Source organism: Microcebus murinus, chromosome 14 (genome assembly GCF_040939455.1).
Source record: "Microcebus murinus isolate Inina chromosome 14, M.murinus_Inina_mat1.0, whole genome shotgun sequence".
NCBI classification, from domain to species: Eukaryota; Metazoa; Chordata; class Mammalia; order Primates; family Cheirogaleidae; genus Microcebus; species Microcebus murinus.
The window spans coordinates 77,500,342-77,523,184 of record NC_134117.1 but is presented as its reverse complement, the minus strand read 5'-3'; the positions used below and the strand labels follow the sequence as shown (position 1 = coordinate 77,523,184).

The 22,843-nt window shown below is 56.0% G+C and overlaps 1 protein-coding gene across 3 annotated transcripts in view; it reads left to right on the top strand.

Annotated features, from left to right (window-relative positions):
• The window catches only part of LOC105860094 (WD repeat- and FYVE domain-containing protein 4), a 305,642-nt gene extending 284,727 nt beyond the window's left edge, over positions 1-20,915 (top strand). For 2 of the 3 annotated variants that reach the window (XM_012744548.3, XM_012744549.2), the window contains exons 54-62: positions 3,153-3,365; positions 5,798-5,945; positions 7,612-7,796; positions 8,592-8,750; positions 12,488-12,667; positions 14,240-14,422; positions 16,351-16,435; positions 19,211-19,322; positions 20,499-20,915. In XM_012744548.3, coding sequence (XP_012600002.2) covers positions 3,153-3,365; positions 5,798-5,945; positions 7,612-7,796; positions 8,592-8,750; positions 12,488-12,667; positions 14,240-14,422; positions 16,351-16,435; positions 19,211-19,322; positions 20,499-20,565 — 1,332 coding nt within the window. In that variant the 3' untranslated portion in view covers positions 20,566-20,915. The remainder of the gene's footprint in view (positions 1-3,152; positions 3,366-5,797; positions 5,946-7,611; positions 7,797-8,591; positions 8,751-12,487; positions 12,668-14,239; positions 14,423-16,350; positions 16,436-19,210; positions 19,323-20,498) is intronic. The other variant, XM_076010311.1, reaches the window with a different exon arrangement.
• The last annotated feature ends 1,928 nt before the right edge of the window (positions 20,916-22,843 follow it).

The window sequence follows — 22,843 nt, the reverse complement described above, 5'->3', positions numbered from 1 at the left end:
GCATTTGCCATATCACCCAGCAACTCCACTGTTAGGTATTCACCCAAGAAAGACGAAAACATGTCCACACAAATACTTGTGTATAGTCACCAGATTTATTCAAACTAGGCAAAAACTGGAAATAATCCAAATGTCCATCCGCTGGTAGATGGATAAACAAATGCCACATGCATGCGGTGGATGCTACTCAGCAATGAAAAGGGACACATTTACTGACACACAGAACAACGTGGGTGAACTTCAAAGCATTGTCCTAAGTGAAAGAAGCCAAAACTCAAAGCTACATCCTATGTGATTTTATTTACGTGACATTTATAGGCAAAACTATATAGAGAGAAACAAATCAGTGGTTCCCACAGTCTGCAGGAGGACAGTGACCTAAAAGGCACGTACAAGGGGACTTTTCAAATTAATGGAAATGTCCTATGTCTTGACTGTGGTGATGGTTACATGACTGCATGAAATTGCTAGAACACGTTGAACTGCACATTTTAAAAGGATGAGTTTCATAGCATGTAAATTATATCTAAGAAGAAAAGATGACCTGAGGCAGGCCTGACTAGTGACACTAATCCTGTCCTTTCCTCTGTCCTTTTCCCCTGGCAAGGAGTAAGTTTCCCCCTGGTTTATCCTGTCTCTAGAAATTCAGTGTTAGGAGTCATCCTCACAGCCCACTGGTCTTGAGTAATTGGGCCCAAGATGAACTTGACCTGCAGGTGCATCAGCCCTGGTCTGGTAGAAGACAGAAGTACACATGATTCAGTAACACAGTAAGATATTGGCCCGAGTGGTGCTGCGATGATGGACCACTCCATCTCAGCTGGATAAAGACGTTCTCCAAGGCAGACAGTGCTGATGGGTTGCAAGGAAGTAAAGGGGAAAAGGGACTGGAAGTTCTACAAGGTGGGAGAATAGACTTAGGAAGCAGATAAACACCAGCAAGGGGAGGATGTGGCTTTCACCAACTGGGATGTCAGCCACGCACACCAACATGGGTTGTGGTATGTCCGTGGGATGGTAGCAAAAGTCATTGCAGATGTGGAGGCTAAGGGACTGAGAGGCAGAGAGTGCAATGGCTGAGGATGGTGACAGGGCTTGGAGAAGAAGGAAGGCATGGCAGGAGTCAGCATCTTCCATGAATGAGGATACCAGAGAAGTCGGTAGGAGATAGCAGTGAGGATGGGGGGTAGAGTTAGGTCTCACGGAGCACAGAGGAGCAGATCATTTGTTCTTTTCACAAGAGGGCGGGAGCAGTGGTCTGGGGCTGGCGGTGAGGATTGAGGACACACCAATTCCACCTCCTGACCCCCGACACACGGGACACGTCTAACAAGTGGCTGGCACTTGAGCTTGCGGAAGGGGAGTTGATGGCTCAGGGGAAGGCCAGGCTTCAGGTATGGGAAGGAGGGAGGTGTGCTTGAGCAGCACCTGGGGCGTGGGGAGTGTGTTGTTTAGGAAAAAGGGCCCAGTGGAAGGGTCAGACACCTTGGCCGGGGCTCGTCCCTCGCACCTGGCTGCACCTGCAGCCGTTCTGTTGTGACCACCAGCACACGCTTTGCTGCAGACATTGCGGAGGCCCCTTCCTCACGCCTCACATGGCATGACTCGGGTGTGGCCTTCTTGGCCTCAGAGCCACTTTGGCCATACACCTTGAAGAAGCTAATCTGGCACAGGTGACCTGGCTTCCCTGGGCCCAGGTGTGGGGCTACGTGTCCTTCCAGAGGACCAGCAGGGGAGCCCAGACAATCCCAGATGGACATCTTTGGGTTCGGGAGACCCAGTCCTGGCCTGGGCTCTGCCTAGCAGAAACAGGTGCCACCTTTCCGGGGGACTGGGACAGCCAAACACCAGGCCGCAGTTCCTCTTGTTCATGTGTGGCAGCTGATGAGAAACATCGCCCGCCTGGGTGCCCAGTCTGAGCCGGCACCATCCGCTGTGCCGCATGCGGGACGGAGCCAGCCTGCTTCGCTCCTGTGCTGCTTCTTTCTACTCCCTGGAGCTGTCGCCTTTAGCAGGGCAGACGTTGCTGACTCCAGTGGGAGCTGCGCTCCGGAGTAGGGAAGTTCAGTTCTCACTTACAGACGTGCTCTGAGTTCGGAACGTGTCCTGTGCCCCGAGCTGGGTGTCGGGAGCCCGCACGTGAGCAGAACGTCCCTCAGGTCTTCACGCACTTGCGGCTCGGCGCGTGGGCGGGCTGCTCTTCGCAGGCTGCGAGCTCCGGGCTGCAGGGAGGCGCCCGGGAGGGATGTCGAGCCGCTGGGCGCTGAGCTGCACCTCAAAAGCAGATTCTATAATACCATCTCCCTGCCAGGAATGATTTGCCAAGATCTCCACACCCAGATATCAGTGATTTCTCAGTACTTGAGTGACGTGAGACAGCTCAGCGAGGGGGCGTGTCCCCGTGGGCTTCTGAGCCAGCCCCCGGGGCTGGGATGTTGGGTTCACAGACCACACGCAAGCCCGCCCCAGGACGGGGGTAGTTACAGCTGGCAAACGGTGGTGTGAACGGGAAGAGACAGCACACGCCAGACCCCAAGCCCGTCCTGGCCCCGGCAGGTGCTCGGCGCGGTCACCTGAAGACTCAGCGCACACTGTGCGCAGGACGCGGACACGGCTTGATCCTCACAGAAACCTGCGAAGAGGGTACAGTTAATGTCCATCTTACAGAGAAGAAACTGAGGAACAGAGATGCTAAGAAACATGTAAATGACAGCACCCGGCCCTCTGCCCCAGAGCATGCTGTCCTCATCACCACCCTTAGTCTCAGCTTCCTGACTTTGACTTTCTCTGGTCAGAATTGGCTCTCCCGGTTTCCTAAGTCACATGCCAATACTTTATTTTCAGTCTGGTCTCTTCCATTTAGATGCCTCTGCCGGCCCACGCCACAAGATATTCTGAACAGCATGGTTGTTTTATGAGGTGGCTGAGCAGGGTAGTGGGGACGGTCAGCTATGGTCTGCCACCAGCTAGAGGCGGGATCGGGTGGCCCTCGGGTGGCTGGCTCATCTGCCCGCTTCCTGTTCATCTGGCCCAGGGTGCCGCCGACTGTCTCTCCCGTGCAGAGCCCGCGCCCTGGCGCACGAGCCCCTTCTGTTCTGTGTAGGGTCGTCTGAGAGAGGCCTGGCTTCCATGCTCTTGGGTTCTGCTTCCAGGCTCTGGAAAGTGACTTTGTCAGTGCCAACCTCCACCATTGGATAGACCTCATTTTCGGGTACAAGCAGCAGGGCCCGGCCGCGGTGGAAGCTGTTAACACCTTCCACCCCTACTTCTACGGCGACAAGGTGGATCTCAGCAGCATCACAGACCCCCTGATCAAGAGCACCATCCTGGGGTTTGTCAGCAACTTCGGGCAGGTGCCCAAGCAGGTACAGCATGCCTCGCACGTTGTCTTGCCTTCCCAGACGAGTGTGCGCGGTGTGAGCTCGCGAGAGGGGGAGGACGCCCTCTGCTGGGGTGGGGCCAGGGGCAGCACTGGGGCAAGATGGGCCCGGTCACCGCCTGTGCTTTCAATGCCAGGCTCCACCCTCAGCCACCACCTGGTGTTGGTGAAGCTGATGCCATCAGTGATGACACTGGCCAAGGCCGTGTTCATCTATGATGCATGTGATAGACACCATGGTAAACACGTGGCACTTAGTTCTTGACATATGTGTCTGCCCTGCAGGGTTGTTTTCTCAGTGAGATGAGACATAGGAAGTACTTGCAAGTGCCTGAAATATGACTAGCACTTAACAAATGTTAGTTATTGGTGTGCTTATATTACTGAATCCTCTCATGAGCTTTGGGTATAGGAAGTATTATTTTATGGATCAGGAAACTGAGTCTCAAAGAAGCAAAAAAGTGACTTGCCTAGAATTGCACCATTAGCAAGCAACAGAGGCAGAGCCCCATCGGGGTAGGTCCGAAGCTTGCACCGTATTGCCACTGGTGTGACAGCATCTTCCTCTGCCTGCCAGGCCCCTGGAGAATTGCAGGGGTCCTGACCTTTCTCTCTGCTGGCCCCATCTCCCATCAGCGTGGTCACTGAGCAACACGCGGCGGCGTGTTCATGTTCACGTACAGAGGAAAGGTCTGCTCGAGGCTTAGGCACTTATTTAGCCCAACCCCAACTGTTATGTGTGGAGAAGTTTTGTTCCCGGACATAGTCCTCTGGGCTCAGAAGTGTGGCCCCTTGGCCAGGGCCCCAGCCTGGCAGCCATGCTAGGAAATGGGTGCCTAAACCAGCCGCTTCTGGGTCAGTCCTGGCAACAGCCTTCCCTGCGTGTGACGGTGGGAGCTAGGTGGGCTCCTCTGCAGTTAGTGCAGAACTCATATCTTTTCCATGTGGCTTAACGAGACACGCTAGGGTTGGCCCAGCTCTGGGTAAGGAGAGTGTGAGAAGGGCGAGGGGATGCTTGGCGAGCGGATAGCAGGCGCCCAGGTGAGTTGGCAGAAGGCTTTGTAGAGGGCAGAGAATTTCAGGAAAGAAACTCAGTAGCCTAATGTTGTCATTTCTTTAATTAAAAAAATATATAATTATATAGATAATGCGATAAACAATTTAAAGTAGTGGCCACTACCACCAGCTGCATCCGGTTTTATGTACTCACAATCAATCCTTGCCTATGAGCTCAGATCTTTTCCCATTTCACAGCATAATCATGGAGTGCGCACCATTTTAGATTCTGATGTTATTTATAGTGTGATCTTTTGAGAAATGTCTCTAAGTAATCCTCAGAATGAGAACTGCCACGTGCTCCTGGTCTAAAGACACGGCTGACGCGCTCAGGGCTGCGCCCTGCTCCTTGGGGGCCGTGTCTGCTACAGCTGCTGCGGGACCAGCCTGTGGCCACGCTGGGCGCGCTGTGTGAGGAGGGACGTTCATTATTAAATGCGCATTGAGAGATGATGACTTCTGTCGGTGGTGTTCACCCACCAGCTATTTTTCATAGCTCAGCGCTCCATCCTGGCTGTAACTAAGCTGAGGCTGCTCTGAGACCCTCCCACGCCACCCCAGCTGCCCAGAGAACCTGAGCCCTGACTCTGCCCACGTGTGCAGCCCCCATCCCCGCACGTGGCACTCAGTGGGTGGCTCTGGGAGTGCAGGAATGTGCCACTGGCTGGGCAAAGCAGCCGGCAGCGAGGCAGGTGGACAGCCGGTGCGGCGGCTGCACGCTCGGGTCTGGCGTCAAGGCCTTGGCCAGCCAGCACGGCCTTGCTCGGTGCTTGCTCCGTATGCATAAAGTTTGGCATTAGGCACAATGTGATGGCAGACTTCTGAGAAAAATGAGAAGTAGAAAGGCCACTAATGAGGTTTGCCTGTGCTCGTTGGAAGATTTGAATGGATGCTATTAAAGAATTGTGTTGCTGCCTGGATGAATGAGCCTGCAGAGAGTTTGTGAGGGAAGGAAGAAAAATATGAGAAATAGCTGAACCGATGAAGGGAGCTCTGTGACCGAGGGAGGGGAGGGCCGTGCGTCCCCATGCTATGAGAGGCAGCGCTCCTGGGGCCCAGGGGCTCCCGAATGAGCTCAGCCTTTTCCCGAGCAGCTTGGGGAATAAGACAGATTTGGCAGGCAGCAGGGCTCTCTCTGTGACCTTGAGAAAGCAGCCGACCTCTCTGAGCCCCGGGCCCCTCACCTGTGGCATCTGAGGGTTGGACCAGGGCTGTTCGCGCTCAGCTCCGTCCAGAGCACGCCCAGCTGTGGCACACCAGAAGCAGGTGCCGCTGTGGCGGTGTGCATGGGGTGCCGCCTCCTCCTCCAGCTGTCTGTCCCCTAATGCCAGCGTGCCATGTGTCTGTTCCCTGCCTCCCCAGCTCTTTACTAAAGCCCACCCCGCCAGGACCGCGGCAGGGAAGCCTCTCCCTGCAAAGGACGCCTCCGCGCCCGCCGGCCCGCCCGGGCCCCCGCAGCCTTTCGTCTACAGCCTGCAGTCGCTGCGGCCCTCCCGGGTCACGGTCAAAGGTGACTACTGGCCCTGCCGTGTTCGGTGCCCTGTCCCAGGGTTGTCCCTTCAGTGACTGGGCTCCTCTGGAGGCCCAAGGGTATAGATCTTGACAAAATACTGGGGTCTGACTTTGAATGGCTGTCTGCAGTCATGGTGGGATTCTGGGGAGGCCTCCGCCCTGGGAGCGTCCCGGACCTGCCCCGACTTCTAAAGACGCACGTGTCTGTCTGTCTCAGACACACACACCCTCCTCTCCTCTGAAGACTAGTGGGGATGCCCCAAGTGCCCCGAGGGAGGGTTGCAGCCTCTGCCCCTTGGTCGCTGTTGCCCCTGGGCATGCAGATGGCGCACAGCCAGTAGCCAAGAGCATGTGTCCTTGGGCAGGTGGCCCAGGTGTGAGCCCCAGCCTGCTGCTCCTGGCTGTGAGGCCTCATGGCTCCTCCAGAGGCTCTGGGGACCTGAATAGGGTAGCTGTGCACCCTCAGCGAGAGCCGCGCCCAGTGCCAGCACGTTGGCGATGTCTCTGTCACGTTGGTGACTATTAGTCCCTCTCAACTGACTGTGGGGCGGTGGCTGTGCCGCCCCCGTCCAGGACGGGCGCCGCTGTGGGGAAATCCCGCTCCGCAGCACGTCGTGTAAAGCCAAGTTTGTGGGCGTGCCCTCTTCCCCCTTGAAATGCAAGAACAGTGTCCTTGGCACACTCAGCCCTGGCAGATATGGTGCCGGCTGCTCTTGGCCCTGAGGACGAGGCCAGGGGACCCCCTGCCACATTTAAGTCTCTGGACAGTCAGGCACAGCCCCTGCCATCCCTGAGAGGGGCCGCAGGGTGCGAACCACATCAACAAGTGAGATAGAACAAATCTCAAACAGATTGAGAGACCCACATGGAATTTACCAGCACTCTGGTCCTGGGGGGCATTTTCCAGACTCAGTTTCCTCCTTTGTACATAAGGTGGGGAAGGCAATGGCCATGTCCTCAGGCTTATTGTGACAATGCTGTGAAGTGGCATGTGTCCCATGGGCTGGCACCAAGCCAGCGCTCAGGCAGAGCCCTCTGAGCATGTGCTGGGCCTGGCTGGGCCGTCAGGGCCACTGCTGCGCCGGCCCCTTCCCTCCATCATGGAGTCTCTGCCTCCTGGGCGGCAGGGGTCAGGGAGAGGGCCCTTAGCCCGTTCACCCGGCACAGGGCAGGGGTGCAGCCCGCAGGAGGGAGGCAAGCCCACCCTGTGGGGGGTGTGATGCGCAGTCTCAGGAACGCCACACACCCACGGGGAGCTGTTCTCTCCACTCACAGGAGGGGTTGAGGTACGGAGGTGGGGTGACCCGCTCAGGATAACCAGGGCTGGGGTACAGTCTGGGCAGCTCTGAATCCCATGCTCTGAGCTTATCCCAGCTGGAGCTAGGGCAGGCCAGGAGCCGTAGTGGCGGCAGGGGTGCAGGAAGGGCAGAGTCCCCCAGCCCCTACGGCTTGGTGCCACTGCCCACAGGCAGCCTCAGCTCCTCCTCTCCTGGAGACACTGGAGGGCTGTGTGCCCGCACAGCTGACCGGCGTGCCCGAGTCAGAGGAGCCGGGCGCTCAGCTGCGGCCACGGGCCCCGTCCAGCCTGCCCGTGGCCCTGCTCTCTGGGCCCAGCTGACACGGGGTTGTCGGGGCATGAGTTCACCACACTGACGGGGGGGCAGATATGTACCTTTTTTCTCTAGGCTCAGAGTCCCCCAAAGGGGCCATTGGCCACATTGTCCCTACCGAGAAGACCATTCTGGCTGTGGAGAGGAACAAAGTGCTGCTGCCTCCTCTCTGGAGCAGGACTTTCAGCTGGGGCTTCGACGACTTCAGCTGCTGCCTGGGGAACTACGGCTCTGACAAGGTGAGCTGGCCACAGGGCCTCGGCCTTCCTCCTGCTGCGGGCAGAAGTGGTCCGGACGTCAGTGAGCCTAAGCAGGGACGGCTGCCCATGCCCCACTGCCCCACGATGCGAGCCCCAGCCTGAGCAGAGACACTCATGGGCCAGGCCTCAAACTTCTGTTCCAAAGAGCCAAGCTTGCAAATTAGCAGTGAGTGCTGTCACCTCCAGATCAGAGGCTGGCTGTCACCTGGCTACATCGAGCCCACCCAGACTCACGCAGAGTCCAGGTGGGACATACTGGGGCTCCTGGACCAGCCATGGTGAAACTCGGAGGACACAGGCTGAGCATTCAGGAGGCCACCAGGAGCAGCCCCCATAGGCCATTCAGTGTCTCTGCCGTCTGGGTGTGGCCCTGCCATCCTCCAGCCCCAGGCCTGCCCTGGCAACGCCCCACCATCCCATAGCCCTTGAATCCCTGACCGTCTGACCTCGCTCCAGCCCTCTGTGGCTTTATGTGCCCCTCCCGACAGCCATCCGGACCACCCCAGGCTGAGCCACCGCCTCCTGGTGCCAGGCGGGTCTTCCAGTGTCCCTCACTGTCAGGCGCTGCTCACTTGCCCCTACTCCCCGCTGGAGTGGGCGCTCCTCCTTGGGGACAGGCTGGGGTGGCCTGGATGTCATCACCAGGGCCTGGCTCCCAAGCATGGGTCCAAGGCCCCCAGACTGGCTCACATCCCCGCCCTGCCCTGTCACTCTGTCCCGGGCTCCTGGCCTCCACTGGCCCTGTACCTATGCTCCTGCCCACCGTCTCCACAGGTCCTGATGACATTTGAGGACCTGGCCGCCTGGGGCCGTTGTCTGTGTGCCGTGTGCTTGTCTCCCACGACGATCGTCACCTCTGGTGACAGCACCGTGGTGTGTGTGTGGGAGCTCAGCATGACCAAAGGCCACCCGAGAGGCTTGCGCCTCAGGCAGGTATGTACCTCAGGCAGGGACGGCACCTCGGGCAGACAGGCACCTTGGCAGGGGAGGTGCCTGGACATGCCCTGACATGCCCTGGGTGCTCGCCAGGGCCGCCCGCCCTCAGGGTCCAGGAGGCACACGGGGAGCCACAGAGGGCCGCCGCGCTGCCACGCGGGCGCGGTTCTATTCCTGCAGGTGGACTGGATGAGCACACAGGTGGGGGCCTCCGTGGAAGCCACACCAGGCCACACAGCTAGTTCCACGTACACTGCCGCTCCAGTGAAATCGGGTTCTCTGCACCAAATAATGTTTGTTGAGCATTTGCCCCAGGCTGGTCTTCATTTGACCTTCTCAACAGCCCTGAAAAATAGGTACCATTATTATCCCCACTTTATGGGTGAAAAAAATTGAGGTGCAAGGACATTCAGTCCAGGTCACAGACCCAGTGAATAGGAGACTGTTTCAGAAGGGGCATGCCGAGGCGGGAGAAGGAGCAGCAGGCCAGAGGCAGAGAGCCCGGGGGCCGGCTGCCATCCCAGAGTGCGCCGCGGGCTCACGCTCCGAAGCACCAGGGCGGCTCTGTGCACGAATTGCAATCTTGTAAAGGAGGTGCTGTCTTCCACTTCCAGATGAGGAAACTGAGGCTAGAACGGCTGTGTTTGCATTTGAACCCTGCTTTACCTGATTCTAAACCCCAGAATTTCACTAGAGTACACTTCCAACTCTAAAATCCATTCATTTCCACATCTGTCTTTTAGTGAGCCATAGAGCCTCAAAGTAACAAAACCCACAGTATACCATGCAAAACTCGCCACTGACCAGACTCCCCAATCTGAACACGTTGCCCTGGAACTGATCCAGGATTTCTCGGGATGGTTTCCAAGCCACTTGTGTCTCAGGGAGCCTGCCTTGTCCCCTGGTGCACCCCCGGGGCACAGAGGGCGAAGGGCAGCACTCAGCACGCAGCAAGCATGCAGCGAAGGGGCGCCTGGGGCAGGCACAGGGGCTGGTGGGTCTGCAGGGCCAGCAGCACCTGCGAGAGGCAGCACGGAGGCGACACGCAGGCGACCTTCATGGGCTCTCTGAGGAAATCCCGAAGCAGCCTGAGTCCTCCCTCCTTCCCACACGCCCAGGCTGCTCCTGGAGCTTTCCTGACTCCTTTTTCTTGACTGCTGCTGTGGGGGGCCTGGGTTGATTCCTGACCCAAGTAGGGAGACTGGAAACGAAGACTGGAGTGTCCCCTCTCCCCAGCGTCACCGATGCCCACATACACGGCTCACCCCAGTGTGACCCTGGAGCTGGCCTTGTGGCGCCCGGACAACTCTGCCCCGCCTCTGCGCCGAGCTCCTATTTAGCAGTGGAGACACAGCATAAAATCCAGTATTGACGCCATAAAAATGTGATTTATCATCCTCTCCTAGGACCAAGTCAAGAGAGAAAGATATGGGGAATCCCACACGCACTTGACTTCTAGGGGAAACAAAACACTTCATCATGTTCCTGTAAAGACTGCCACAGCCTTGAGAACCCCCACCAAAGGCTGCTCCGTCCTTGACTTGTAGACGGGGAAGTCTTCATTAAATACCTTCATATACAGTTTTAATAGCATTTTAGTTTTAAAGATATTATAACATTAGAGGATAATTTCAAATTCATTTCAAAGATAATTCTCTGCAATTCCTATAAAAGCTTTCATTGTTGAATACTACCATCCCCAGATATACATATTTACATCTTTCTTACCATTGTATAAATATTTTTATTCTATTTTCACCCAGCCTGTCAAATGGCTTCCATTTTTCTACAGACTCTATAATTTACATTGCAATTGTTCCCATATTATTCTACCTCCATAACATTAAGTTTCAATTGTCAGTATGTCCATGCACCACAGTTTAATAAACCATTTCTTCTGAAACTAGCCAATTAAGTTGTTTGCAGGTTTGAACTATTTTAAGTAGTGCCGCAGGAAACATCTTGTGTAGATAGCTGTTCGGTCCTGACGTGTCTCCTCAATGGTACATTGAAGTGGAGTTACTGAGCAGTGACATGATGCATTCTAAATGGTTGCATAGCTGTGCAGAGCCACCGACAATTAATTAAGAGTACCCATCTCACCACAAGGTAACCAGCGTGGGGAATTATTTTCAGGGGAGTTTGTTTTATTTTACTTATTTTTTGCTATATTAGTTAGGTATAAGACAATATAATAACGTTATTTTAATTGGTCTCGTAGAGAAGTATTCTATTATTCTGAGAAAGCAAAAGAGCCCCTTGAGAGCACATTTAAAACTGCTCTCTCCTTCCTCGATTTCCCTGCTTTTGCGGATGAAGGGCACCAGATACCTCCTGGTGCTGGTGTTTTCCAACTGCTGGAAGGCCCCAGGTCTTACCAAGGGGCAGCACCGTGGACACAGGATGTCCCTGCAGAGAGAAACTCAGTTCCAGTAAGGAACAACATGTGTTGGCACTCAGGCTCAGAGCTCCTCTCTCCGCACCCTTAGCTCTTAGACCTGCATCCGCTTCCCTGCACCTTTTGGAGTCACTGTGTCCCTGAGGTTAGAACTTAGCCACTAGACCCAGTTCACTCTGGGCAGAGAATCCGAAAGTTCCTGTCAGATCCCTGCTTTCCTCTATTCATTCAGGCAGTTTCCATTTCCCAGGGTGACCCAAATCTTCCGTGGGTCACACCCAGAACTTGCCAGCACCATCTGGTTGCTGTCACGTTAGGATCCATTGAGGACAAACGGGAGCCTGTGGCAGGACTTTTAATTGCTGTGACCAGGCACAGTGACAGCTTTGAAAAATGACACTCAGCCTCATTGACCCAAATGAGTGAGCAGTTGTCTGTGCTGAGAGTAGTTGGCCACTCGGTAAGCGAGGTAGCTCATGCCCCAGAACGCCACCGCCACTCCCCTCCGGCTGATTCCAGAGGTGGCCGCACCTGGGAGCACAGAGGACCTCGGGCCGGGCTTACTGGCAGCCTCTGGCGGCCGTGATAGAACCCACACCTCGGCAGCCGCAGTAGCCCGGGCTGCCAGCATGCCGGGTGGGCTGCCTCGGCCCCTGGGGAACGTGTCCAGAGAGAGCAAGGCCTCTGGCCAGGTCTGGACACGCAGCCATGGCTAGTCAGGCCAGGCCCCACGTCACCCGTGGGATGTGAGCCAGTGGAATGGACTTCGGAAGTCCCATCTTCTTAATCGTGACCTGGCCTCCCTCCTTCCCAGTTCAGTTCAGGGCTCCCGCGCCCGAGCCCGAGCCGTGATGGCCGCCCACCTTGAGCACACAGGAGAAGGTCCCGGAGGGCTTGCGGAAACCCGGATTTCGGGACCCTACCCTAGAGTCTCTGACTCAGTAGGTCTGGAGTAGGCCCCAGGCGTTTGCATCCTAACAAGCTCTGTGACGCCGCCGAGCACTGGCCCAGGCACCACAGGTCGCCAACAGCGCCTTTGCAGTTGGCGCACGGAGCACAAAGGCCCTGAACGCTGCCAGGCTCTGTGGCTTGTGGCAAAGGGCCTGTCGGTTCTTCGCAGCAGAGCCCCAAGCCCAGGAAAGGGACGCGGCTGAGAGGCCAGCCGTGGACACGCCTGTGCACACCCCAGCCCCGCAGCCCACAGACCTGGGAGCCACACACGCTGCGTCTCCCTTTCCTCATCTGGGGACCAGCAGCGAAAGGGGAGGTGGGAGATCTCCCAGGTAGCTGGATTGAGGGCCCCTCCCATAACCCGCGGTCTGTCTCCTGTCCCCAGGCCCTGTATGGACACACACAGGCTGTCACGTGCCTGGCGGCGTCGCTGCCCTACAGCCTCCTGGTGAGCGGCTCCCAGGACAGCACCTGCATCCTGTGGGACCTGGACCACCTCACCCACGTGACCCGTCTGCCTGCACACAGGGAGGGCATCTCGGCCATTGCCATCAGCGACGTCTCGGTGAGCTTCTGCCTGTCGATGTCTGTGTGCTCGCGACTGTGAGCCTGCGCAGTAGTACAGTGGAGACACCCGGGAAAGCCCGGGGCAGAGAGGTGCCGACCGCCCGGCCTGCTGGGGGTGCACATGTGTGTGACAGCCACTAGATCAGTGCACGCGGCATCTGGGGCTGGCTTTAACTTTTGCTTCTTTACTTTTCTTCCTCGGGGCTGGGGCAATGCAGGTGTCTGTTCTGGCTGGGGCACCAGGGAGTTGGGCGGGAGGGGTCTGGCGGGCATGGACGATATAGACCCTTAACTGCAAGTTAGTGTCGACTTGGCAGGTGTCTCTGCTGGCCCTCCATGCTGGCTAACAAAGATGAGCGGGAGAGTTAGAGAAATATGTATCAATCTTTATATCACCATGGAGTTTCTTCCAGGCTGGAAGCCCATCATGGCATATGGGCTTCCCTGGGCCCAGGGCATGAATAAAGTGGGCAGAGAGCTCATAGGAGGAGGGGGAGATGATGGAGGGGCCTCCTGGTGTCACTTTTGCTGAAAGTGGTGCTCCAGGTAGGCTCAAATCCAGAAAGGAGGTTAGACAGATAGATGTGGGATGAATGGATGGGTGGAGGGATGGGTGGGTGAATGAAAGGATGGACATATGGGTGAATAGTTGGGCAGATAGAGGGATGAGTAAGTGGATGGTGGGTGAGTGGATGGATGGGCTGATTTATTAGAGAAGGCACCAAGCCCTGATCCGGGAGAACATAAAACCCATAAGCAATTGGGTCCCCAGAGCCCAGAGAAGACTGGCACCAGGACAAGTTGTCCTGGTGTCGATTGATTTCAGTCTGTGCTTGCTAGGCCCGGTGCTGGGTGCTGGGCAGAGATACAGTGGACATGGCTCCTGGCCTGGGACAGACCAGCCATTCAGGAAGTTCCACAGTGGAGCCCTGCCCAGGGGGCTTGGAGGGGCACTGAGCTGCCCACACCCCTTCTGTGGTTAGGACAAGGCTCACTGACCGCAGCCACTGCAGAATAGCAGGACCTAGGGAGCAGAGGCTCTGGTGTGAGCCTCGGGACATGCAGTGGGAGCTCCTCCTCAGAAATTCCCTCAGGGGCATTGCACAGGTATGTGCCACGTGCCATCATTTGGACCTTTGTACCCTGCCTTCTACCAGGTGACATCCAAAACTTCTTCATGGAGCAGGGCTGGCAAACCAAGTGTCGATCCCATGTCCAGAGCCAGGTGTGGTCTTCAGGCTGGGTCTTCCATGGCAGGCCAGGGAGTGGGGGCTGGAGGAGCCCGCAGTGTGAGCCAGTCAGCACCTGCCGGGATGCATCTGCTGGAAGGCGGTATCCAAGCACACAATCACAATGTGCACAGAGCTGAGAATTTAGAGTAGTGTGCAGACATAGCAGGCCAGTGAATCCACCAGAGAGAAGTGGTGCCGTGGGGTCTTGGGGTCCCTTGGCTGGTCTTTGGAAAACAGCAGGTCGGGGTGCTTGGGTGTGCAGACTGGGTGGCTAAGCAAGTGGAAGATGGGCAGGCAGCAGTGCCAGCTTAGAGTGATGCCAGCTCTCGCTGCTGCAGGGCACCATCGTCTCCTGTGCGGGAGCCCACTTATCCCTGTGGGATGTCAATGGACAGCCCCTGGCCAGCATCACCACAGCCTGGGGCCCAGAAGGAGCCATAACCTGCTGCTGCATGATGGAGGGTCTGGCATGGGACACAAGCCATGTTGTCATCACCGGGAGTAAAGACGGCATGGTCCGGGTAGGTGTCTCGGGCAGAATGGGAACATGGCATGGGAAAGGTATTTGTCTCTAGTCTGCTCACTTCCTCCAAGGGTCCACATCTGCAGGTTGCATTTGAGACCATTCCAGGCCAGATACCCACAGCAAGTGAAGGGAAAGGCAAGGCTATTTCCAGGCAATAAGTATTTAATAAATAAATGAAATTATGCATATCATACTACACACACATGAATAAACACTGTTACAAGATGTAAATGCTAATTGGTCAAATGCAAAAGATCATATCCTAATGCTGAAAAGAGATATCATCCATTCAATCCAAACTTGCCCACTCATGGATCCATCCAGTAATCTATCTACCCACCTACCCAACTATTTATCTCTCCACCCATCCATCCATCTTTCCAACCAACCACTCACCTATCCATCCATCTATCCATCCATGCATCTACCCACCCACCCATTCACTCACCCATCCATTCTATCCATCCATTCGCCCACCCATGCATCCATCTATTCTTCCATTCTTCCATCCATCCACCCACGCGCCCGTTTGTCCTTCTAACTGTCTGTCCACCTGTCCAGCATTCACTGAGCTCTGGCTCCATGCCAGGCACTCAGACATGCCACTGCAGATGCCGCGATCAATGAGAAATGGGCCCTTTTTGTCGAGATGCTCACATTCTAGAAGGGAGGCAAAGAGAAAAAGATCCATGCGTGGTCTGTGCCATAGTTGAGAGGATCAAAGAGTGCCATGGACTTTCGAGAAGAGCCATGAGGAGGAAGGAGCTCCAGGAATACAAGAAGAGAAGGAAACATTAAGGTCAAGAGATAAAATTGGGAGAAAAGGGCATGAGCAACTTCTCTGAGACTGACAAGAAAGAGGAAGGAATGAATGAAGATAAGTCATAATTAAGAGGCTTACTCAAGATGAGCAGCAATCTAATTTCACAATTTATGAAAGGAAATATCAATTAACTATCACAAGGTATTGCAGAAAATGCCCATTGAATTCCGCAAGCATCCATGAAAGCTTGCTGTGTGCCAACATGGCTACAACCTAGCCTTGCCCTGCATGGCCGTCCTGCTCACAGTCTCACGGTTGCCTTGGCCGTGGAGCTTCAGGAAGCAGCATGGAGTACCGTGGCGGGGCACAAGGAAGCATGCTTTTCTTTCCAACAGGGAGCCTTGGGGAGGTGCATTTCAGTGGGGTCTTGCGCATGAGGAAAAGTCAGGGCGAGTGGAGAAGCCACGTGGGCTGAGGGGCCAGCGTGAGGGCACAGGAGAGCCAGGGCTGGGGAGGCCCCACAAGTCCACTCGGGGGCCCCATCTGTGGCCTGTGGGGACACAGGGTCTCTGCAGAGAGCCCAGCATCCTGGCTGGCCAGGACATGCGGAGGTCACGGAGGCCTGGCTTGGTGTCTGAGGCCGCAGCTGCAGCTCGGCCCACGGAGCCTGGCGCGGCGCGGCCTGCGCGGAGCTCACAGAGCTGCTCAGTGGAGGTGGGCCCCGCCCTTTGGCAGCACGGAGTCCAGGCCCAGTGAGTGAGAAGTCCTTGCGGTCAGCCCAGGGGCCCCTACAGGGGCCTTAGGACCCAGAGCCAGACGCGGTGCGGGGGCAGCCCAGCGCCGCGGTGTGAGCTAAGTAAAAGATGATCAACCGGCTACAGAGTCACATCCCTGCAGGTAAGGGGTTGGGGAGAGACGTGCTCGGGGACACAGGCAGAAGTGGACACATCCAAGCTGCGGAGTGATCAGCCAAACCTCCACTCAGGGAAGCTAACCCTAAACAACCTTTCTTCTGACACTGAATTAACATCAGAAGGGATGGAGTCCAGGCTCCCACCCCTTCCCTGAGGGCCCTCAGGTGTGAGGGAGTGGGACAGCCACCCTGAGCCTGTAGACAGGGTCATTTCCCCAGCCCATGACAGTTACTCTTTTCTGGGCAGATCTGGAAGACTGAGGACGTGAAGATGTCCGTTCCTGGGCACCCAGCAGCAGAGGAGCCCTCAGCTCAGCCTCCGAGTCCAAGAGGTACCTGCTCTGCAGGGATGCGGCCCTTGCCCTGCCCTGCCCACACCCCGCCCGGCCCCTGCCTGGACCCAAGGACTGCAGCTCCGCCCCGGTCAGCCCCTGAGGCTCTGGGGCTTGCTGCCAGGTTTGGGGGGAATGAGAGGACAGCCTGGCTGCTGCCAGCTGCTCGTGGGTTGTGAGGCAACATGGAGATGCCTTCTCAAGTGCTGGCCTCGTCGCCGCAGGCCCAGCAAGGCCGGGGATGCTCCTGGACATGTGGGCGGTGGCATGGTGGTTGTCAGGGGTTCCGAGCCTCAGGAGGGGGAACACACCTTGCCCAGCTTGGTTTGATGCTCTCTGTGTGCCTGGATGCCTGTTGGTGCCAAACTCCCCGCCCGGGGCCTGGACCCAGCTGGCTACTTGCCTGGACAGGAGCACGGGAGGGGCCACTTCCCCGGGGGCGAGGATGTGGCTCCATCATGTCCCGGTGCCCCGTGGGCCCTGACTCAGCCCCCCGGCTCCCCATGGCAAGCTTCTCCAAGTGGATCTGGGGATCCTCTGTGTCAGCATTGCCCGGGGCTTATTAAAAGTGCAGGCCCCGGTCCTCCACCCAGCCCACTGGAGGGATCTGGAGCTGTAGAATGTATGCGTCCCACAAGTCCCCAGGTGAGTCTCCGTGTGTGCCAAAGTAGCAGAACTGCTGTTCTGGAGCGAAGCCTCTTTGGGCTGTGGCAGGTGGAGCTGGAGTAGGAAAGTCTACTCTGTCCTCTGCCGTCACAGCCATGGCCACCGCTGAGGCCACGTTCTAGAGCACAGTGACAAGAGCAACGTGAGCAGGTGCCCCTGTAAACATCACCCTGCGTTCTCTTGTCTTTTGTGGCACCCTGTGCAGTAGGTGTCACTAAGGCTCCCATGTGAGAGTGATAATGGACTGAGGCTCAGAGAGGTTCAGGGCCTTGCTCAAAGTCACCCAGCAAGCAGATCATCATTCTCGCTTCTGCTGCCACGGCAGCCACAGCCTCTGCAGGTAACCTTGACCACAGACACTGCCACGTAACCACTATCACCACCCCCACAATGACACAGGCGCAAACCTCCCACCAGAGCTGCCGGCTTGCCATGTCCACAACAGCTGTCCAAGCCCCATCCGCACCTCCTCCAGTGTGGCCAGCCTTCCCTCTCAGATCAGTCTGCACCAAAGACTCCAGCCCAGAACTGGGACCTCTTTCTTGGGTTCCAGGAGCAAAGGAAACACCCAGCTCTGTCCCAGCAACTTCTCTGGCCCTCAGTTTCCCTCCTGTCAAATGGGGGTCTTTCCTGTAAGTCCCCCTAACTTGTGGAGGGCTGATGTAGGGAAAATAATAGCCACAGACAGGAAACTGCTCCACAAATGCAGAATATCGTTGTCATTTTCAGACTCACAAGGCTGCTTCTCTCTGAACACAGCACCTTATTGCATCGGGGGACTCACCGAAGGGCCTCAGGCTGAGAGGGAGCCCCAGGTCCGCATCCTTCCTCTGCCATCTGCCCTGACCTTAGGTCACTGCTGCCCCACTGAATTGACTGCCAAGGTTGTGGTTAGAATTCAAGAGACAATTAGGATGAAATGACAGGATGGCACAGACATACTCAGGAAAAGTCAGGTTGGGCCACAGTTTAGAATCAACAAACTCAGGTGCAGGTTCGCAGACCCAGCCCGATGGAGGTCTGAACGGAGAAGCGTGCTGCTCTTATAAAATGTTTTGCTGGAAAGGAGCCAGTGTTGGGCCTGACACAGGTGTTTGCACGCGTGTCCTCTTGGAGTGTGCATTACTGCATCCCTCGGCTGTCTTAAGGGGCAAGAAAGAGATCTTTCGAGATATTAAGGATACTGCATTTGTGGGCAGATGTAATCTAATTTCTGCCTGGAATTCATCTATTTGCCATTTGCAGCAAGGACCAACCCAGCTGAGTACAATTTATTTCAGGGACCACCCCAAAGATTTGGACTTAATCTGGTACCTAAAAAGTACTCAGGAGAACCTTATTATTTGGACTTCTGCGCACATTTACAAGTCCCGGTGTGCGTCAAAGCAGTTTCCCCCCTTTGCACCCCTCACACATTTCCTGGGGCACGGGCCTGTCTGCACACGCTGGTGACCACCCAGGATAGCCGGGACTACAGCGTCATTCCTGCCCCAACTCCAGCGAAGTCGCCTTGCAGGGAGGTACCTGGCTGGCGCCTCTCAATCTCACCCTTCACGTTGAAGGAATTACTGTCTGTCCCCAAATGTAGTCATTAAAATGAGTGAAGTAACAATCATTGAGTTACATTTTTTGAAAAAAAACGTTCTCAGCATTTAATTATTGGTTGTGTCGTAAGAGGATTTAGATAAGTTGATAATGCCAACTTTATGTAATTTATTTTTACTAGGCAATTATGGCTGCATTACATCCTGGCAGCAAGGTATTGTGGGGCATCTTATTAAGCATAAAGCCAGTAAACACTGATGAACAATTTTGCTGAACTAGGCATGCAATTTAGAAAGCAATAATACACAAATCCAATTTGGCGCACAATGGATACCGCGGCACGTCAGCACATGTAACTATCACAGCCTGCAAATTAAATTGGGACGGCCCTTTTTGCAACAGCACAGGCCAAGATTAAATATATTTTCCCCCTCAATTTAACAAGTTGCTGACCACAAATATAAATATGTGCGCATGTGTTTGTGGCCCCATGTGTGGATGCACAGGTGAGCGAGTGTGAAGCCACTGGGGTGCTCTAACTACTCTCTCGAATGCTCCCCACAGGTCACAAGTGGGGGAAGAACCTTGCCCTGAGCCGAGAGCTGGATGTCAGCGTTGCTTTGACAGGGAAGCCCAGCAAGACCAGCCCTGCCGTGACAGCACTGGCCGTGCCCAGGTAAGCAAGGCCGTTCCTCCAGGTCTCCAGCAGAGGGCGCTGCGGCTACCCCCAAGGAAAGTCCCAGCGGCTCTGGGCTCAGGTGCCTCATTATAGGGACCCAGTGGCCCACGCTGCACAGGAGGCAGGCAGTGTGGCCTTGTAGGGCCCTAGGAAATGCTTTTGGGGTTTTTCTTGTTTGTTTTTAACTCACACATGCTCTTGCTCTCTTGCTCTTGAATGTTCAAGAATGCATAAAGAAATCCAAAAGGTAGAAGTATATTTTTTGTAATTTTATCCTAAAGAGAGCCTTTTTCCCCGAGTTCCACTGTGATTGTAACTTGGTATGATGAGTACCCTACATGAACAGAAAATGCCTTCTGAGGGCCCTAAGCCCACGCAGCACAGCCACGTGTTGGGCCCCACGCTCAATACCCGGCACTGGATCTGTCACAGGGCGCCAGGGGAAGTAGTTCCCGTCACTAACCCCATTCTTTCTGCACACCAGGAGGTGCAGTCTCAGGAGGCTGCCGACCTCAGGGCCAGGGGCATCCTCCCTCACTGGCCTGCCCGGACTGTTCCGCATCCCTGCGGGTTGGAGCTTGGCAGTGTTCTAGCTGCCAGGCAGAGGCAGGATGGCAGGGTAGGCATGGGGATAGGGAAGGAGAGGCCACAGCCACATTCTTTGCTGGAGAACTTGCCATTTGTTCTGCCTGGGCCTGGCTATGTGTCCCACGGGCCAGGAGGCTTACCTGGAGACGCTGGAGAGAAAGGCAGGACCTCACCTGCTCCCTGGGGCCTGGGCATCCAAAATCCACCTGCCTCATTAATAAAATCAAACTCAGGTGGGCACAGGGAGACATGGGGAGGCTCAGCTCCTTAGCTTCGTCCCCACTTCCAGAGATCTCCCTTCTGGAGCCAGTGCAGATCCTAATGCTCCCCAAATGTCTCCAAGTCCTGCAGAGCCCTCAGCACTCTGGGGGCCACAACCCTTGTTGCTCAGGAGCCCTCAACCCCACCTGCCACCCCATCCACCCTGACAAAACATTCTCCGTTTCTCCCGCTCCCTCCCGGCTGCAGGCGAGCTGGGGCCGGGCGCGGGCTCCCCGGGGTCCTGGCCTGACCCCGCGCTGCAGCTCCCTGCGTGGTGCTGGCAGGCTGGCCGCTGACACTCTTGCCTTTTCTTCTCTTCCCAAGAAACCAGACCAAACTCCTGGTGGGCGACGAGAAGGGGAGAATATTCTGCTGGTCTGCAGACTGGTAGGGGAAGAGGCCGCAGCAGCGCCGGTGGCGGAGGTGAGGCAGGGCCTGGGCTCTGTCCCAGAAGGAAACCACGGGCCTGCCCTGCCCACGGCTCTCAAGGAGGTGCCTCTGGCACTCGGAGCTCCGCCCAGCCCTCTGCGTGGCCTCCGCACGTCTGTGAAAGGGATGCGTGCACCGCTGGGGTGGGCAAGCAGCGCTGGAGCCGCGACTCGCCGACGCCACGCCGCACGGGAAATTACAGCCTCACCTCGTCCAGGGACGTTGCACTGAAGAAAAATGGGCCACTTGAGACCAGTGGAAAATATTGTATTGTCTTTATTTTATTAAAGCAACTATTTTCCAAATGCAAAAGGATTCTTGACTTTTAACTTGCCGCTCTTTTCACGTGTAATGCTGCCTCTCTAAGCACCTCCGTCCTGAGAGAGGCAGGAAACCCTCAGGGAGGTGCGCCACGTTCCTCCGTCTTCCTGCTTGGACGCTGGCTCTGCCCTCGCCTGGCCTGGGGTCCTGGGGAGTGGGCGGCCCCTGCCGAGGAGGCCCGTCTCTGCGGCTGAGCTGCAGGACGCCGTGTGAGTGTTGTCCATCGTGGGTGCAGGGAGCTCGGCCTGGGGCGGTGCACCCTCTCTGTGGCCCACAGCGGTGGTGGCGTGGCAGGCCCTGGCCTGCAAGCTCTTCCCGGGCTCCAGTGCATGTGCTGATGTTGAGCTGTAGCTCATCCTGGGGAAATCCAAACTGCTGTGTGATTGTCGTTCTGCATCTGAAAGTGCATGGTGGCCAGGGTAGTCACTCCTGCCACTCCGAGGAATTTCAGCACCTGTAGTGCCTAGGTCACTCTTGAATCACTCATTGGGCATCCAAGGAATCACCCTCACTCTAAGGTCTCCTCCTCACCTCAAGACTTTCAGTGCTCCTCAAAAGAAAATCCACCTGCCTCTTTAATAAAATCAAGCTCAGGTGGGCACAGGGAGATGTGAGTAGGCTCAGCTCTTTAGCTTTGCCCCTCTTCCAGAAATCCCCCTTCTGGAGCCAGTGCAGATCCTAGTGCTCCCCAAATGTCTCCAAGTCCTGCAGAGCCCCCAGTGGGTGGCCCCACCCAATTTAGCCCAGGCTTAGTAATGGCAGGAAAATGCACTTGGTGTCTTATGGCCCAGGGTCATCTGGCCTCCTGGGGGCAGTGGGACAATTAAAAGATGAATATTAAGAAAGCAGAGGTGGTATGCAGCTGTGTGGAAAGTAGTGAGGGGCGGTTAGGACCTAGTAATTCGTCTACAAACTTTGAGGTCTTTGCAAAAGGGGAAGATGCAGGAGAAGACACTCTCGGGCCAAAGCATCCCTCCTGGGGTGAGAAGGGCTCGTGTCTGACCCCAGAGCCAAGGATCTCGCTGCCTCCCACACCGCCTGCATGTGCTGGGATCAGACAGCCCATCCGCAATCCCCTCGTTGGTCTGGAGTGCACTGGAGGACCATAAATTTAAGAGCAGAGAGCACCACTCCCAGGAAGGCCAGGAAGCAGGGTCGTAAATATCAAGGCTGGGCCTGCTGTCATTCTTCAAGCTGCAATTCATAGTGTCACCCAGGGCTGCAGAGGCTGCTGGCCCAAAGTCTGTCCTCATTCATTCACGGTTTTTGCCTCTCGTTACCCCCATATCACGGGGGAAATGGGGAGAGGTTGATTCCGGTTGCTGGGGTCCTGGTGCTGAGGCGTGTCTGCAAACAAGTGTGGCTTGAGGCAGGAAAGCTAAGATAGACATGTCCTGCCCCGGGGAAGGCAGAGGTGGCGTCCCGCTGTCTCAGTGTGCTCAGGCTGCCATCCCAGCACCAAAGGCTGGGTGGCCTACACCACAGAAATTTATTTCCTCACAATTCTGGAGGCCGGAAGTTCAAGACCAAGGTGCCAACAGGGTTGGTTTCTTCTGAGGCCTCTCTCTTTGGCTTGCAGATGGCCGCCTTTTCTCTGTGCTCTTCCCTCTGTGCCTAATCTCTTCTTCTAAGGACTGCAGTCATATGGGATTATGGGCCACCCTAACGGCCCCATTCCAACTATCTCCAAATGCAGTCACAGTCTGAAGTACGGGGCTTAGGACTTCAACACGGGAATATTTCAAGTCACCATTCAGTCCATAACACTGGCTGAAGGAGGTGGCCCTCAAACAAGACCTGGGAGAAGACAGGACTGGCCTTGTGGAGACGGAGAGGAGCGCATTGAAGGAAGAGGGGACATCCGTTGGCAAAGGCACAGGGTGTGTCAGGCTGGAGGCAGGAGGGACAAGCGGGCAAGG